At 53.5% G+C, this 17,117-nt stretch overlaps 1 protein-coding gene across 1 annotated transcript in view; it reads right to left on the bottom strand.

The window, feature by feature from the left end:
• Positions 1 to 2,359: 2,359 nt before the first annotated feature.
• The window catches only part of LOC135404974 (zinc finger protein 160-like), a gene marked incomplete at its 5' end in the record, with an annotated part of 39,966 nt that continues 25,208 nt past the window's right edge, over positions 2,360 to 17,117 (bottom strand). Inside the window, one exon of the mRNA XM_064639698.1 lies at positions 2,360 to 2,961. Coding sequence (XP_064495768.1) covers positions 2,373 to 2,961 — 589 coding nt within the window. The remainder of the gene's footprint in view (positions 2,962 to 17,117) is intronic.

The raw sequence follows: 17,117 nt of genomic DNA, 5'->3' as shown, positions 1-17,117 counted from the left end.
TTGAAGATGGTGAAAGGAGCGGGGAAGGAGAGCAGCAGAGAACGAGTGCAAGACTTGAGGAGAGCACTCCACTTGTACAGCAAAAGAGAGCTGGGATGCTGCAGGGAGCAGCTGGAGGGGCAAAGGTGGTCAAGCAGAGAAGCAGAACTTGGAGGTGATGTCTGTGTGCAGAGGGATGGAAGCCACCACAATGCCCCTGAGCTTTTTGCTTACAGATGAATTCGCTGAGGTGCTCAACAGTTGCCCGACACTTTATTGAAGCTTTACTGAAGTTGACATACTTTGCTTAATGCAATACAGTTTATTATTTCAAAATAACACCCAAAAAAGAGTGCATCTGTGAATAAAGTCACATCTTACCGGGAATTCCTCTCTAAATCTGAGAAACCTGGCAAACAGCCTTAGCTAAAAATACCCAAACCTACGTGAGTTGTGCTTTGACTGCTGTGCTTACAGAACATCTGATGGTGGTAAAAGCAGAACTAGGGCTGTCCAGAGCACTCATGTTCTGTGCAGTCTCTGACAGAACTCATGAAGGACTTTGCTGGCCAGAAAGGACACGTCTGCTCTTTCCTGCAGTGTCAAAGTTACCAGGGATGTGTCTTTGAGACTGAAACCTTGCTTTAATGGACTTTGAGACGTAGACCTTGAGGTTTGGTTTGTTCACAGCCTCATTCTGTCCATTCAGCTCCCTCTGTTGGAGGCAATTCCCAGGGAAGGTCACCTCAGTTTTTAAGTTGAAGCCTCAGATTTCACTCTGGAAAACTTGGTCAGTGTGTTGGTGTCTCATGCGTGGGTGTTGTATGTGTTGGATTTCAGTCTCACACTTGAGGAACAGAAGGTTTCAATAGACCTCAAGTGGCTGAAGCCCTGGGTTTGGCCATCAGGCCTTGTCTTTCACTGCTGTGGTCTTTTAATAGAGCAACAGAGAATTGCAGCAAAAAACTGAAGAGAAAAACTTTGTAAATTTTGTTTCAGAATCGTTGCCTTGAACCTTTGGTCGAGGTTGGGAATGGTTTGTCTCCCTTGGCAGGGAGGGTCAGTACTCTTTGTCATTCTGACATGACTGCCCAGGTCCCTGATTTTATCGTGGCCAAAATACTGGGCTTGGAAACCAAACCAGGAGCTGGTAGGTAACAGCAGCTTGAAAAATGGGCTGATGCCTAATTGATGTGACAGAAGGAATGAAAGACTCGTGACAGCTAAGAAAAAAATTGGGCTTTTCAGTGCCTACCTCAGGTTAGGATCACTGCATGTGTCTTAGTGGAGGAAGATGTTCTTGTAACTTTATCGAAACTTGTTAGTAAAATGTGCCTGAATTCCTAAGGAAACAACCACTGTGAAATCTTTAAAAACCAAATGTAGATTTCCAAAGTGTAGAAGTTGCTATTAATATTTTGGCCGTTCCTGTGGCATCTTTTTTGTGTATGAACAACTCTGAGAACAAGAACGTATTCTTAATTATAACACATTGTCAGGTCTGTTTACTGCTAATTATTTTACAAGGTTGAGAGAAGAGTTTAAGATGAAAGTTGTGGGGTTACTTGCAAAGTTTTTGGTACAACCAATGCGGTTGAACCTGGTGGGGAAATCTGCCCTTAAGTTGGTTTTGGCAGATCTCATGAGTGTCTGAGGCAGAGGCCAACCCAAGTGGAAAGAGCCTTTCAAGGGTGACTAAGATGTAACTAAATTACCTTTTTGAGAGATGGGGAAAGCTGATGTCAGGAATAAAATTTCCTTATGTTAAGCTTAGTAAAAATATAATAATATATAAATATTAAAATTATTTTAATGGTCTTATGGGGTTTTCACTGTGCTTAAGTTCGTACTTCTGAGTGTTTGATTGTCACAATAATGGACAGCTTTGTAGTGTTTTTTTTTTTTATTATTTTTCATGTTTTGATACTTTGGTCAAGGCATTAACATTAAAAATCATTCAAAATTTTAATTCATCTTCAAACACTGAAATAGATTTGAAATGAGGTTAATGAGAACAGTAGGGGGGGGGGGAAACCCGAGCCCAAAACCAAAACAACCCCAAAAACTGTTCATTTTCCCATTGTATTTTAAACAAGGAAGTCTGTAGAGCAGCAGAAAACAGGACACGTGGGCAGGTGTGAAAGTCAGACTGGGGCTTGTTGCACTGGTTCCAGTGCTCTTTGCTTCAGTGTAACTGGTCATTTATCGAGGAACAGGGTAGTGGTGAATTTGGCTTTCAGACTAAAATGAGGTTAAACTTACACATATTCAAAAGAATAAACTGATGTTGGAGTGCAGATACTCAAAATCTTGAAGACCTTTTGAAACCTTTTTTGTGAGTCAGTCCTACAGCTGAAGCTCTTCCTGAAGTTGGGGCACTGGTAGGGCTTCCCTTACTGGTGGGTCCGTTGGTGTCTGGTCAACTTACAGCTCTGGGTGAAGCTCTTCCCACACTCCCCACACTTGTAGGGCCTGTCCCCAGTGTGGATGCGCCAGTGCCTGACGAGGGCGGACTTGTGCTTGAAGCCCTTCCCGCAGTCGGTGCAGCGGAAGGGCCTCTCATCCGTGTGCGTCCGCTGGTGCACAAGGAGATGTGAGCTGGTGTGAAACCTCTTCCCACATTCCAAGCACTTGTAGGGCCGTTCCCCTGTGTGAATGCGCCGGTGGGTGACGAGGTCGGAGTTCTGGATGAAGTCCTTCCCACAGTCGGTGCAGCGGAAGGGCCTCTCATCTGTGTGCGTCTGCTGGTGCCTGAGGAGACTGGAGCTGGTGTGAAACCCCTTTCCACATTCCAAGCACTTGTAGGGCCGTTCCCCAGTGTGGATGCGCTGGTGCGTGAGGAGATCAGAGCTGTCCCTGAAGCTCTTCCCACACTCCCCACACGTGTAGGGCTGTTCCCCTGTGTGGATCTGCTGGTGTCGTATCAGGTGGGAGCTCTGACTGAAGCTCTTCCCACATTCCAAGCACTTGAAGGGCTTCTTTCTAGAGGGAGGTTGCCTCTGGACTATGAGGTCAGAGGTCCTGCGGAAGCTCTGTCTGCCTTCCCGGCACAGGCTGGCTCTTTCCTCCTCAGAGCACCCTGGGATGGCTTTGGAGCCCCTCCTGTGGGGGGATCTCCGGCCCTTTTCCTCCCCGCTGCCTTCCTGCGCCAGGGAGCCCTTCAAAACGGCCTCTCCCACCAGGGTCTCACGGGGGGATTTGTCCTCCGGGCTCTCCGTCCTCAGCTCGGGGCCTGGGGCAGGAAGCAAGAAGGACAGGCAGGGGATTTGCCTCCGGCCCACAGGGAAGGCCAAGGACATCCCCCCAACTCCGGCCCCGGCAGGACGGCGGCGCCAGCGGGGTTGTCCTGCAGCCGGGGCCATGCTCGGCTGACAGAGCCAGCACAACACCCGCCCAAAGGGACACTGACTTCCTCCTCACCTGCCTGGGGGGCCCAAGGCATCTTCCTCTTCCTCGCAGCCTCCTCCTCCATCCGCCCAAGCTTTGGGAAGGACAAATCCTGATGGGGGGAAAACAAGGGCTGAGCGTGTTGGCTTGGGGGTTCCTCCTGCCCAAGTCCATCTCTAGAACTCACCGGACATCCTGTGTCCATAAAAATCTCCAAAACACCAAGATTCAGCCCAGAAAAACCCAAACCATCGCAATTCAGACAAAAACTCCTCAGAAATAAGAAGACCCTCACCCACCCAAACTGCAAAAAGTTGAGATTCAGCTAAAAAAATACTCCAAAATATGAAGATTAGACCAAAAAAACTCTCCCAAAAACAAACTGGGGTGTGGGGGCAGCCTGGGAAACCAGGGCTTTGCTCCCTTGGCTCTGCAGGGGCTTCCCACGGGCTCTCAACCTCCTTTGGGCATCCCCTGCTCTGGCGTGGGCACCTCCCGGGCTGCAGGGGGGTCTCTGCTCCATCCTGGACTCATCCACAGGTCACAGACCCTTCAGCTCAGGGTCACCCAGAGCTCCAGCCGGTTCTGTGGAGCAGTGATCCTCTGGCCTTCTGCCAGTGCAGGCACCTTGCTAGGGCTGTTCCTCAAGGTTATCTGGCCCCCTGCCAGCCCAGGGCTGTTTCTCCAAATCACCAAACCACGTGTGCCAAACGCCCTGGTTGGTCAGTGCCGGCTGGGGGAGCGGGCACTCGGTGAGGGGATGAGAAAACTGCACCCGGGGCTGGGCTGAAAGAGGCTTCAGCACCACTTCTGATGGCCCATGGGCAGCATCTGGCTTCTCTCAAACAGAGAGATGGCACTTGTTCCTCTGCAGGGAGTCAAGAGCAGCAGGGTGACTCCTGGTGCACGGATGGAATGGCAGAGGATCTGTTGGATCCCTCGGATGGATCAGCACTAAGGGATACAAACTGACCTCGGGCTCAGGATGCAGCTGCCAGCACAGATTTCCCTGCAAAGTCTGCACTGACTCAGGCTCTGGAGAGGAGACTGTGCCCCATGGATGGGATTGCAGAGGGGCCCTCAGGTCCCCAGCAGGAAACAGCAACCAGGAATAGACACAAAAGGCCCCGCCAGAGATTTTGGGGGGAGTGTCCTGTAGGGAGGGACAGAGTCACCCCACCAGGGCAGGACTGGCAAGTGGGAGGCTGCTCCAGGGCTCTGCAAGAGGCCTCCTGCTCTGCTCAGCCCCACCACTGGCTGGTACCAACACCCCCGGCTGCCCCCGGCCCTGGGCAGCTCTGCTGCCACAGGCTGTGCCCTCACCGTGGCCCTGCAATGGCCCTGCCTGTCCCTCACCCGTGGCCCTGCCCGTGGCCCTGTCCCTTGGCTCTCTCTCTGCCAGCTCAGTGTGGGGCACACGGGCTGGGGGTCCCTCCCAAGCCCCCCGGGCAGCCGGCGTTGGCTGGGGGGATGTGAGGGCTGGGCCTGCTCAGCACAGCCCCGGCCTCGTGCCCAGCGCCTCTTTCCTGACCCACACAAGAGCTTCCCGGCCCCCCCAGGGCTCCCCTGCTGCTGCCTCTGCTCCTGGCCCTGCCTTTGCTGCTCCCTTGGCTGGGGCAGCGGCTGCAGGGGGGGGATGGCAGCAGCTTCAGCTCCACGGCACTTCCTGGGGGGAGCTCAGCCCGGGGGGGACGGGCAGGGACCTGATGGGGATGGACAGGGGCCCAGCAGGGACAGACAGGGCCTGCAGGGGAAGGCACAGGGACAACCTGGACCCCCACACTGCCACAGCTGTCTCTGCTCCTCCTTGCAGGCTCCGTGGCCAGGCACAGTTTGTGTTCCTGGGTGCCCACCATCTCAGCACTTGGAGACGCTCAAATCAGCGCCCGCAGCTCTGCAGCAAAGCCCCAGCTCACCTGGCACACAGGGGATGGGCATTCACAGCTTTGTGTCTTCCCCACCACAGGGCTCTCCTTCCCCAGCAGCACCTCTGCCTTGCACTTATTCTCAGCCTCACCTCAGGGACAGCTCTGGGCTCACCTCCGCGCCACTTCTCAGCCTCACCTCAGGGCCTGGGCTCAAGGACAGGAACCTGCAGGGAGGGGACATCAGGTGCAAGCTCAGGGCTGCCTGCTTGCACTGGCCTCTGGGCTTCTTTCTCCTTCTACAACCAGCCCAGAACCTATTCTGCTTTTCTAACATCACACTGGGCACAATCTGCGTCCTCTTCAGCTTCCTGTCCATCCACACTCCCAGCTCCCTTTCTGCCTGCCTGCTCTTCAGACACTCTGGCCCCAGCCCGGGGGGCTGACGGGGCTTCTTGTGGCCAAAGGGCAGGACCCGGCCCTTGGCCTGCTGGAACCTCATCCCCTTGCAATCAGCCCATGGATCCAGCTGGGCCAGGTCCCTCTGCAGAGCCCTCCTGCCTTCCAGCACATCAACACACCCCCAGCTTGGGGTCACCTGCACATTTGCTGATGAAATGCCTGGTTCTGCAGCAGCTGCAGATGCTCAAGGGGCAGCAGGACCAAGTCAGGGGCCTGGGGGGAGTCTGGGGGGCCTTGGGTTGTGGGAGGGTCCTGGGGGAGCTGGGGAGGGGCTTTGGGGATTGAGGGTACAAACCAGAACAGACCAGCACAGACCAGGACAGACCAGTACCTCCTCACTGCTCCCCAGATCTCTCCTGGAGCTGGGCCACGTTGTCCTGGGACACCTGAGCCCCCCCCAGTGCCCTCCCAGTACAGCCCAGTGCCTCCAGTACAGCCCACTGTGTTCCTGTCCCAGGGTGCTGGGTGATCCCTCTTTGGGGGGGTTTGAAGGGATTTGAGGGGGAGCTGGGAGAGATTTGGAGGGGAGGTTGGATAGTAATTTGGGGGGTTTTGGGTTGCTTTGGATGCATTTTGAGGGGTTAAAAGGCGTCTTGGGAGGTCAAAGGGATCTTTAGGGGGAGGGGATTAAAAAGAAAATGGGGGTTTGGAGACATTTGGGAGGGGTTAATGATGTCTAGGGGAAAAGAAGAGGGGCAGCACCAGGAGCAGGTAAGTCCTGAGACCCCCTTGGGGTTCCCAAGACCCTCTTGGTGTCCCTAATTCCTCCCTTAACACCCTGAGACCCCTCTGGTGTCTCCAATGTCCTCAGGGCCTCTCCATGGCCATAATTCCCCCAATTCCACTGTCCCCATACCCCACCCCACTGTCCCCAAACCCCAACCCTGATGTCCCAAACCTTCCATCTCACCCCAGGAGCCCACCCTGGACCCTCTGACACCAAAATCATCCCCCCTCCCTGCCACAGTCACAGAAATGCCAAGGGCATCTGGGGACACACTGGGGACAGTTGAGGGGCTTTGGGGGGCACTGGGGGATTACTGGGGGATACTGGGACACACTGGGGGGAACCAGGGGGCACTGGGAGGGACTGGGGGGTTACTGAGGGACACTGAGAGGGCACTGGGAGGGCCTGGGGACGAACTGGGGCACACTGGGGGGCACTGGCAGAGAACTGGGAAGTTATTGGGGGATACCAGGACACACGGGAGGACACTGCGGGGTTACTGGACTATACTGAGGGTCACTGGGAGGTTATTGGGATATACTGGGGGCACTGGGATCCCCTTACCCAGATGTAGTATATCTACACCCACCGATTTTGGGGACCATCCCTAGGACCCCTCCCCTGGGGGCTGGGGGACCCCCCAAACCCACTGCTGGCTTTAGAGGACTCCACAAAATCCCCTCAAAACTCCTGAAATCCTCTCATAAATCCACCCCAGGACCCACTGAAAACTCCTCAGGGACCCCCCAACTCCCCTAAGAGACCTCATTCCCCCCCCGGACCCCTTAAACCCTTTCAGTGACCCGCAAAACACACCTGGGACCCCCCAAGCTTATTCAGGGATCCCCCCAGTCCCTCTAAGGGAGACTCAAAGCCGTCTGCAACCACCTACAGACCACAAAAACTGCTGCAAACGTCCCCGCAAAACCCACCCAGGACTCCCAAACCCTCTCAGAGATCCCCCAAGCCCACCTGTGACCCCCTAATCTCCTCGGAAACCAAAACTCCCTCAGGGACTCCCAAACCCCTTCAGGGACCGCCAACCTCCCCCCCCGGGGCCCCTCAGGACACCGAACCCCCTCAGGGACCCCTCAAAATCTCCTCGGGAACCCCTGAGCTCCTCTGCTAAGCCCTCCCGAGCCCTCCAGCCTTTCCACCCCCAGCCGCGCTCCCCGCAGCCCCCGAGGGGATCCCCAGACCCCGCAGCCCCCGAGGGGATCCCCAGACCCCGCTCCCCCCGCAGACCCCCCCAGCTCACACACCCAAGCGCAGCTTTTCCCGGGGCCGCCGCCCCCGAATCCCCCACGCGCCAAAGATGGCGCCCTTCGCGCGCTGCGGGTGGAGACACCCCCGCCGCAGCCAATCAGCGCGCGGCCACGCCCCCTGCCCGCCCTCCGCCCCGCCCCCGCCTCGCGCGGGGCACCCCGGGAGATTCCCCAGTCAGTGCCCGGGAACAGCCCCGGCAGCGCAGCCCCCAAGGGCACACGATGGGCTGTGGGCTGGAGAGGACCCTCCTCAGCCTGGGCAGCAGGGCTGCAGGGGGGATTCCCTGACCCTCCCCAGATGGGCCCTTCCTGCCCACCAGCTCCTGCTCCAAAGGGCTCCCACACACCCTGGGCCACTTGTCCCACTTGGGCACTGGAGCTGCCCCAGGGCATCTCTGGGCAGTGGCCAGCTCTGGGACTGCTCTGGCAAGTCATGGCCTGAAGCCACGAGTGTGGAATTTAGGGGACACTTGAAACCTCTGGAGAACAGAATTCTTGGTAATTGCTGAAGGCTTCCAGGCCAGCATTGCCAGACTTTTGATTTTTTTTTTTTAATCTCAACAATTTTTCTCCACTTGTTTTCATTGACAACACCTTCTATATATTCTATTAAGCTGATTCTTTCATTGTCTACATGAATAGTTTTGTGCAGCTACTTATCAAAGTAAATATCCCACCAGTGAGTCAATTATGGAAACCTGGCTCAGAGGAAGCTCCTGATTTTTGGGGCACCTTTCATCTCTCTAATTTTGCCTCTTTTGTTCTTCCTCTCCCTATTTTTGTCTTGAAAAAGCTCTCCAGGATGTGTGTGCCTGGGAGTGTTTTCATCCTCTGAGCTGTGCCCTGTGCCATGGGACAGGGGACAAATGCACCTTCCAGAGAAATCTGCCACTGCTGCTCACAGAAGCCCTCTGAGTGCCCAGGTGAGATGGTGCCCAGGCTGCTTTGCTGCTGTAGAATGAAAGGGCCAGGCCAGAAAGGCAGAGGAGGGTGATGGAGGAGACAGGGCCATTTGCAGGGTATGTGTGCAAGGCTGGGGAGATGAATGTCCCTGGGCCAGTGAAGGCTGTTCCTGGAGTCACCCCAGAAGTGTCAGGGCTCTGACAGGGCTCCAGAGGGCATCCTCAGTGCCCCTCCCCCTCCACTTTTGGGGGGTCCCACTCCCCTCCCACTCAGTTTGGGGTCCCACCACCCCTTCTGTCCCCTCTGACCCCCCTTTTCCCACTGACCGCCCCCTTCCCACCCCCCACTCACCTGAGAGCTCCTCGCCCGCAGCCGGGGGGGCTCCCAGCACCACCAATGCCCAGAGAAGTCCCCCCAGAGAAGGGGTTGGGGGGGGTCCTGGGTGGGCTTTGAGTATGTTTAGGCAGTCCTGCAGAGCCTGTGTGGAGGTTTAGGGGGTTCCCAGCGCCTTTCTAAGTGTGCTGGGTGCCTTATTGAGGGGCAGGCGCCCTCCCAGAGCCCCCCAGAGCGGGCTGACAGGGGGGAACACAGGGGGGTCCCCATTCCCGATCTATCCCGGGGCCTGTTCTGCCCCCACCAAACTCGGCTCCACCCCTTGGGATTCACCCAAACCCCTTCCCCACTGCCCCGCAATAACCGGGACTGGGGAGAACTGGGAAGCTTTCCTGGGATCAGGAGTGGCAGCAGGGGAGGGGGGGACACACGACCCCCCCAAAATCCTCACAGGGACAGGAGGGGTCCAGGCTGGGCCCGAGGCCCCGGGGAGGGGCTGCGGCCGCCGCCGGCTCAGGAGCTCTGTGGGGAGAGAAAAGGGGGTGACACCGGGGTGGGGGGTCCCCGGGGGGGCACAGACGCTCTGGGGGGACACACGACCCCCTGGGACCCCCCTCACCTTCTGGCGCAGGTAGAAGCCGAGCCCCAGCGCCAGGGAGACGAAGGCCAAGAGGAAGCCCCCGGCCCCTCCTTGGCAGCAATTGCTCAGGCTGATGGAGCCCGGCAGGGCCGGGGCCGCCGGCGGTGTCCGATCCCGGCAGGAAGCGGGGAGGGCCCCGGGGAGCGGCGGCGGCGGGCGGGGCCCTGGGGGAGCCGCCCCGAGGGGTCCCCGCCGCCCGTGGCACTGAAGGAGCTGCCCCGGGACGGGCCCTGGCGGGGGTCGCCAGAGAGGGGGGGCGAGCTCGGAACGGAATCAGCTCCGGAGAATAAACCAAGGAAAACCAAAGGGCCGCGCCGGGGGAGTCTCCGCCGCCCCGGAGCTAAAAGAGCTGCCCCGCGGGACGGGCGAGGAGGGGCGGCGGTGAAACAGTCGCCCGGGGTGTGGCGAGGGAGGCGGGAATGGGATAAAAGAGAGAGAATAGAGAGAGAAATCGCTTTGTTTCCCCCCTCCCTCCCCACCCCAACTCCTTTTTGTATACAGATAAAACCAGGGATCAGCATGTGCTTCCCTTCCCCCTTTTCCCCTCAGGGGAACAAAAAACAAAAAAGAAAACCTTGGGAAAGAGGGGGAAAAGCCAACGCTGGAAAACTATCTCGTCTAAGATAAGTTGTTCTGCCAAAGGAAACGCTGACTCCAGAGGTGCCCCAGCCCTGCAGAGCCCCCACCCTGCCCACTCACACCCTTCAGCTCCACATTGGGGTTTTCCCCTCCCTGGCACTGCCCAGTCCAGCCCCTCCCTGGTCCCCCCATCTCCCTGCCCCTGCCCCAGCCCAGCAGAGCAGCACACTCAGGTCTGGCCCTGCAGCAGGACATGGAGGCCATGGAGCTCAGGGACAGGCCCTCTGGGTCTGCAATGCTCAGCACATCCTCAGCTCAGGCAGCTCCTGCAGCCCCAGGGCCAGCCCCGCTCCCCAGCACAGCAGCAGAGAATCGGCCCCGGGCTCCTCAGGCCCCAGTTGCCATCTCCAGGGGCACTGGCCACCACCAGCACCAGCTGGAGCAGCCTCAGCCCCTCCAGCCCCCACAGTGGGACCCTGAGGGCAGCACACGGACTCCAGGGAGAAACCAGCAAGGCAAGGACCCTCCGGAGAGTCTGCTCCTTGGCCTTGTTCTTGAGAGCCCTGGAGAAGAAGAGCTGAGGCTTCAGGCTGTGCCCGGAGCAAATGGAGCCCCTTGTGTGGTGGAAAGAGTGCAGTGGAGCCCAGCTCATGGCAGCAGTGCCATGGCCACAGGACTGACCCAGCCCAGCCCAGGGACCAAGGCCCAGAGCACTGAGGCCTCAGCCGAGGCCCAGAAGGGGAGGGGGGCAGGAGAAAAAGAGCAGCTCTCAACAGGCCAAATGCTGCTGCTCCCTGGCACTGCTGCTCTGCTGGGACTCTGTTTCCCTGCCCCTCTGCACACAGGCACTGCCCTGCCAGACTCATCAGAGGTCTCAGAAGATTGAACTCACAAAAACAAGTCACTGAAGGATCCTTGACTTTGTTTCAATGCATTCCTCATTTACACAGGCTCTGGGTCAAATTCAGGATGTAGACAGTGAACTAGACATGGGATGAATAATCAGTATTCACTGTACACAACTCTATCCCAGGAGAAAAAACACATGAAAACTCTGACCCAGCACCACAAAACCCTGAGCAGGCAGGCTGGAACAAGGAGTCCCATTCTGAATGCTATGGAAGAGAAAACAGGCCCTTTGTGCCTTCAGAAAAGCATCCAGTCCTCATTTCCCTCAGGGCATCCTTGAAGCAAAAGGTTTCTTAAGACAGATGCCAGAGCTTGGCAGCAGGCTGTCCTCCTCAGCTTGGAAAATCTCTGCTAACTCCTAACAATGGTACAAACCCCCCACGTTAATGCTGTCAAACAGCAGCATCTGCAGGATTCATGTTCCAGCCTTACCTAATGCACAATTATCACACCTCGTTTTAAAATTAAAGGGGAGGAAAAAAAAAGGGGGGGGTGGGGGGAGACTCCCCACTCCAGTCATCCATCAAGTGTACATCCTGACCACTGCTCCCAAGAAATTTAATATATGCTAAAGAGATATAAAAAGACATCAAAAGCTTTCAGAAATAAAAGTGCTTCAGAAGCTAGATCTTAATATTGCCAAGTGGGTTTTTGCCAGATTATAAAGTTGACTGAAATGCCAGGATACTGCATTTTGGAAGCGGCAGCAGCTCACATATTGCCTTGTATTAGTGGCTGAAGTGTATTCCTGATTCCAAAGCTAGACTATCATCATCTGTGGGGGAGAGTAGATAAATAAATTAATAAAAATTCACATTCCCTACCAACCCTGCTGCCTTGAAGCACTCTTTTCAAGTGTAGCCTCCACAGGAAAAAAAAGTTAAGAGCACTTTATTTTGATTATAGTGCTTTCCCCAGGCAGGAATTTTTATTTCAGTTAGAATCTTTGAACCATTACATTTTCAGTGAGGCATTTTTATATTTACAGTTGACATCTTCAGAGAAGAATGAAACCTTTGAGCAACAGCTCTAAAGCATGAAGGTTGCCTGCAGGAAATACTTAAATTATTTTACACCCAAATAGAGCCTGTTGTTTTTAGCTAAAATTTAATAAACCTTAAATCAATGACCTTTGTTTTACTGAAAGCCTGCCCTTTGGAAAACTAACTTTCCCAAGAAACATATTTGGGTGAATAAATGCCAAACAAAGGGCTATTGAAATCTAAACATTTTCTCCATTTATAGCTTGTGAACATTTAGTTCCTAAATTCCCGACTGCTACCTAATGTACAGAACAGTGGTGCCTTGGTTGAATCACATATCATTGATTTCAGAGTGTCACAGGGATCTCATTGACAGGAATCAATTAGAATCCAAAATCAATCAAATGTGTTCTTGCACTACCATTCACTGAATTTGAATATCCCAAAATTAATTGTAAGCATGTGAAAGAACCTAGAAATAAATTTTGAAAAGGTACAAAAATAAAAATCAGTCAACTTTGAGAAGATAATAGTACCTCTGAGCATGTTTCATGCCTGCTGGAGTAAGTTAATGGTGAATCACACCTTCCCTTCCCAGCACAGGCTGAGATATATTCTTTTTGGAACATGAAAATACCCAGTGGCTGAAGGCAGAGGAGACACCAGTCAATGATCCAGCATTATTTTATGAGCAGCCTGTTACACACCCAATATCAAACATGCTGCCAGGATATTACAAAATGCACAAGGATGTGACACTCTGAAAAACTGCACATTGTAAGGGAGCCACTGCACTTCACAGAGAAAGAAAGGAGAGAATTCCTGAATCTCTACCAAAAGCAGGAATAGATGTGGCCACTTATCCAAAGAGCTGTTACTGTTGCTGAGGACTCCTCTCTGAACACATTCACCTGTCATTCTGTCAAGGTAATAAATCCTTCCACTCATCACAGCACACTCAAAAGCACCCTGCTATTTAATGTCAATGGAAAAATGGCCCAAAATGTCTAAAACATTTCCTTTTGCTCATGTAAAACTACTGGCATTTTACTTCCTTCCTGATAAGCCAGTGCCAATGGACTGGTGATTATTCTTTTCTTATTCAAAGCACATCAGTAGTTCCAAAGCACTCTCAGTCTTATCAGGGGTCTGAACAGCACAGTTACTGAAAACAGTTTGTCCTGCTCCTCTCTCTTTCTGCCAGGCTATCAGATAAACCCAACTAACTCTCTGTATTGACACACAGTCAAACATAAGCTGTGTCTTCAACACACTGTAGCCTGTTTCTGGCATGTTACAGGTTTGCTGCTTGACATTAGTTGTACCCAAAACAGCAGCAGTGAATTAGCTTAGAACAAAAATATAGTCATTCCATAGCACGGAACACAAAAGGGACACAGGATAGGAAAATAAAAGAGAAACCTTTTGTGAAGTAAGAATGATCACTCTCATCTCAGCAGTTCATAGGTATTTATCTGGTGCTACTTGAAAAAGAGCAGGGAAGCAGCAGGATTCAAATGCATTCAAAACAGACCTGACACAGGCCTCAAGAGTAGAAAAATAATTTCTTTTTTTTGTTTATTTTATTCTTTTGTCCTCTAGGAACTGTCTCTGATTTTCAAGGGGTGAGAAAGTGAAAGAAAGGAAAATGGTTACAGCATCTGAAAGCATTTAATTGCCTTTACAATTTTTGGTCTGTAACAAGACTGATTTTCATGATCCCACCTTCATCTGGCACTAAAAGACCCCCACAAAAACAAACCAAAAAAACACTCTCCCCCAAACAAGCCTCTCAGCAACTCTCCTTTTCGTTCAGTGTCTCAGATACAGAATTTTCAGTGCTGACTACTGAGGAATAACACAAGATCAACTCCTTCAGAAGGGCCACAGCTTTGAAGGTTTTGCTCCCTGCACAGCCCTAGGGAATAGGCACAGCATCTCCCTTCCTTCTTCTCAGGATGACAGGATATCCTCGGGATGAGCACAGTGTTGGAAGAGTTAAACATTAACCTGGCTGTGCCCTGGGCACTCTCAGCTGGCTAAATGAAAAGTTCTGGAACACTGGAGAAATCCTGAGTTGCAGCTCTTTGATTAAGTACAGCCTTCTTTAGAAGCTGAAGCTCCACCCCCTGAGTGGAGGCTCCTTCCCACCACCCCCTCCCACTGACAGTCCCCCTAAGCAATAAAATATCAAACATAAAAAGACAGTGGCATTCATCCTCCACAAAGACAGGACCAAATCCTGCAGCCAATTTGATGACAGAAAAAAAATTTAAAAGGAAATAAAGAATACACAGAAAATTTCTTGATCCTTAGTTACATTTCCAGTATATGGAGAACTACACAAACTGTCAGTAGCAGAGTGCTCAGAGTACATAAAGGAGTGTGATTTCACCATTTTGTTAAATATTGGTTTTACTAGATTTTCGTGTCTTGTATTTCTTTGAAAATATTCACGTGTGAGATTGAAAAAAGTGTTTCTTTCAAAAACAGCTCTAGAAACCAACCCAGAATTAGGGGGAAAGGGGTGAAAGAGCAGCAGTCACACGTACAAGAATGGTCTGAATAAAGCAAGTCACCTCCTGCCCACCCACCCTGGCACCTGCTGGGAAGGAATTTTGGAAATGCTTAGGAACAAGCTAGCACTACATTTTAGATATGACTTTTTCATCTCTACATCTACAGGACTTTAAACTGTTTCATGTCTGTAAGGGGGGTACTTTTGAATTAGATGATCAATGGAGCATAGAGGCGTGAGAAAGAAATCATATTAGGATGTGAAACCAGCTAGAGTATGGTACAATGTAACTTCATGGCACAAGCGAATTGTAAGGTCCATTGTGCTTTTTAGCAAGTCAGCTTGATATCCCCTATTATCAGAGCTGAGTTCTTCCTTGGTTTTGCTACATATTGCAAGATAGATACATCTACCCTTGAAACACAGTGGTAGAGATCATACATAGGGGTGAGAAAGATGATGGTGAGAGGAAGATTCTGTGGGCAGGGGTCGCTGGCCCCTTGCCCTACAGCAGGGCACGCACAGACTGTTGCTATCAGGTGATGAACAGGCAGGGTTTGGCTGCCACTCAGGCATCACCTTATACTGTGTACTGGCCCTATGTGGTGTAATGTAGAGCTGATAAAATGGGGTGTCAGGACTGCTGGGGTGAGCGATCCTCATCCTGCCATGGAGACTGTGTTGTTCCACTGGGACGCCCGCTAAGCACGGGCACCGACCAGCTGCTGCAGATCCTGGCAGCCCTGGCCTGTCTGTGTGGGTAAGCACAGTTTATTGACAGGAAGCAACTGAGAAAGCAAATGTTTTATATCCTTTTTTAATATCCTTGTAATTCCCTTTTTACTAGTTAATACTGTATTAAAAGCCACTCGTAGTATTATTTTAATATCCTTTAAATGTTCCTTTAATTCCCTTATTACTAGTTAATACTATAATAAAAGCCGTTCATAGTATTGTATGAATGCCAACTGATAAAGCAGTTTTTTTGTATTCTTTTTTAGTTTTTGATTCTCTTTGCTAGTTTTTATTCTCACTGCAATAAAAGATTTTTTGTAGTGTTTGAATGTCTGTTGTACTTGTCTTTATTCCGGGCATGTATTCAAATGAACTAATACACAGGGGCACAGCTCTTTGGGGCAGGAGACAGGCAGCAGCCTTGCCAGGACTCGGGGCAGTGGCAGGTCTCCTTGGGCCAGGACTTGCCACAGCTGCTGATTTGGGTGCAGCCCTGGCCAAAGGGCTCCCAACAGCATTGGTGCCCTTGCCCACACCTTCCTTCTCGGTGTCAGCCCCCCTGTTTAGGATGGCCACCAGCCAGCACTTCTCCCAAGGAGGCCGTGCCAGCTTGTGTGGAAGGCCCCGTGCCCTTCCCGCTGCGACTGAGTCGGCGGCCGAGGGGGCTCCTTGTGCTGCCGTGAGCAGGCACAGGAGGGGAGTGTTTGCTCATTTCTTGAGCCGTTCCTACAGTTCAGGTCCAGCCAGATTAGATACTTCAGAGAGCGGATTCCCTCCAAGGTGGGGCAGGTTGGCGGGGCTGGGGGAGGCCCCAGGCCACGTGGCACTGTGTCCCAGGGCCCTTTGTGACACGCTGGGCACGGCCGGTGGGATGGAAGGGGGCAGCGTGTCCAAGGGCCCTTTATGACCCGCGGTGACAGAGGTGCTGCTGGTGACACGGTCACAGTGTCAACAGTGCTCCTCGGAGCAGGCGACGGGACAGGACGGGACAGAGCGGTGCTGTGCGGAGCCCCCGCGCAGCCAACTCGTGCCTTACTGACCCGGAGCGTTTTAGAGGATTTTCTCATTTCCAGGTGACCTCGAGGCATTTCCACAGGATTTGGAGACCCGGAGTTTCTCCGAGGTGTCTCTAATTCCTGTGGCAGGTGCCCTTGAGACCCTTTTGCAGGACTTGGAGACCCGGAGCTTCTCCGAGGTGTCTCCAATCCCTGCGGCAGGTGGCCTCAAGGCCATTCTGCAGGACTTAGGGCCCGGAGTTTCTCCGAGGTTCTCTTTCTCTCTTGCAGGTGCCCTGGACACCAGACTGTGGCATGGCAGGGAGACGCTTCAGCCTGCTCAGGCTGTTCCGGAGGAAGAAGGAGGAGGAAAGCCCTGGGGCTGCTCCAGCACAGCAGCCTGAAGAGGTGCAGCAGGTGCAGCCCCCGCAGGAGGGTGAGTGCTGGAGCTGGGCCACAGGGCTGGTGGCTGCAGCCCCCTTGGCCTCATCCTGTCCCATCCCCTCTGGACATGCCCAGGGAAAGGAAGGGGGCAGAGGGGCTGAACTCCTGGCAGCCGTGCTCCATCCACTGGGCATCCTGGGGCTGGCCCTGCCTGCTCCTGGAGCCCAGGCCTGGGCCATGTTCTCCGGCCTCTCCCGCACACCCTCAGCTCTGAGCACGCTCGCTCTTTGCCAGATGCAGGCCAGGAGCGGACAGAAGAGCAGCTCCGTGCCCGTGGCCGCTTCCGCAGGGCAGCACAGGTACCTGCAGCCATCCCCGCCTGGGCTGGGCCTGCTCTCACTGCTCAGCCCAGCACCGCTGTCGCGGCCCTCCAGGGGACATCCCTCCCTTCCC

Source organism: Pseudopipra pipra, chromosome W (assembly GCF_036250125.1).
Source record: "Pseudopipra pipra isolate bDixPip1 chromosome W, bDixPip1.hap1, whole genome shotgun sequence".
Classification (NCBI taxonomy): Eukaryota; Metazoa; Chordata; class Aves; order Passeriformes; family Pipridae; genus Pseudopipra; species Pseudopipra pipra.
Note: the sequence above shows the minus strand (reverse complement) of the source record. Positions and strands in the feature narration are given on the sequence as shown.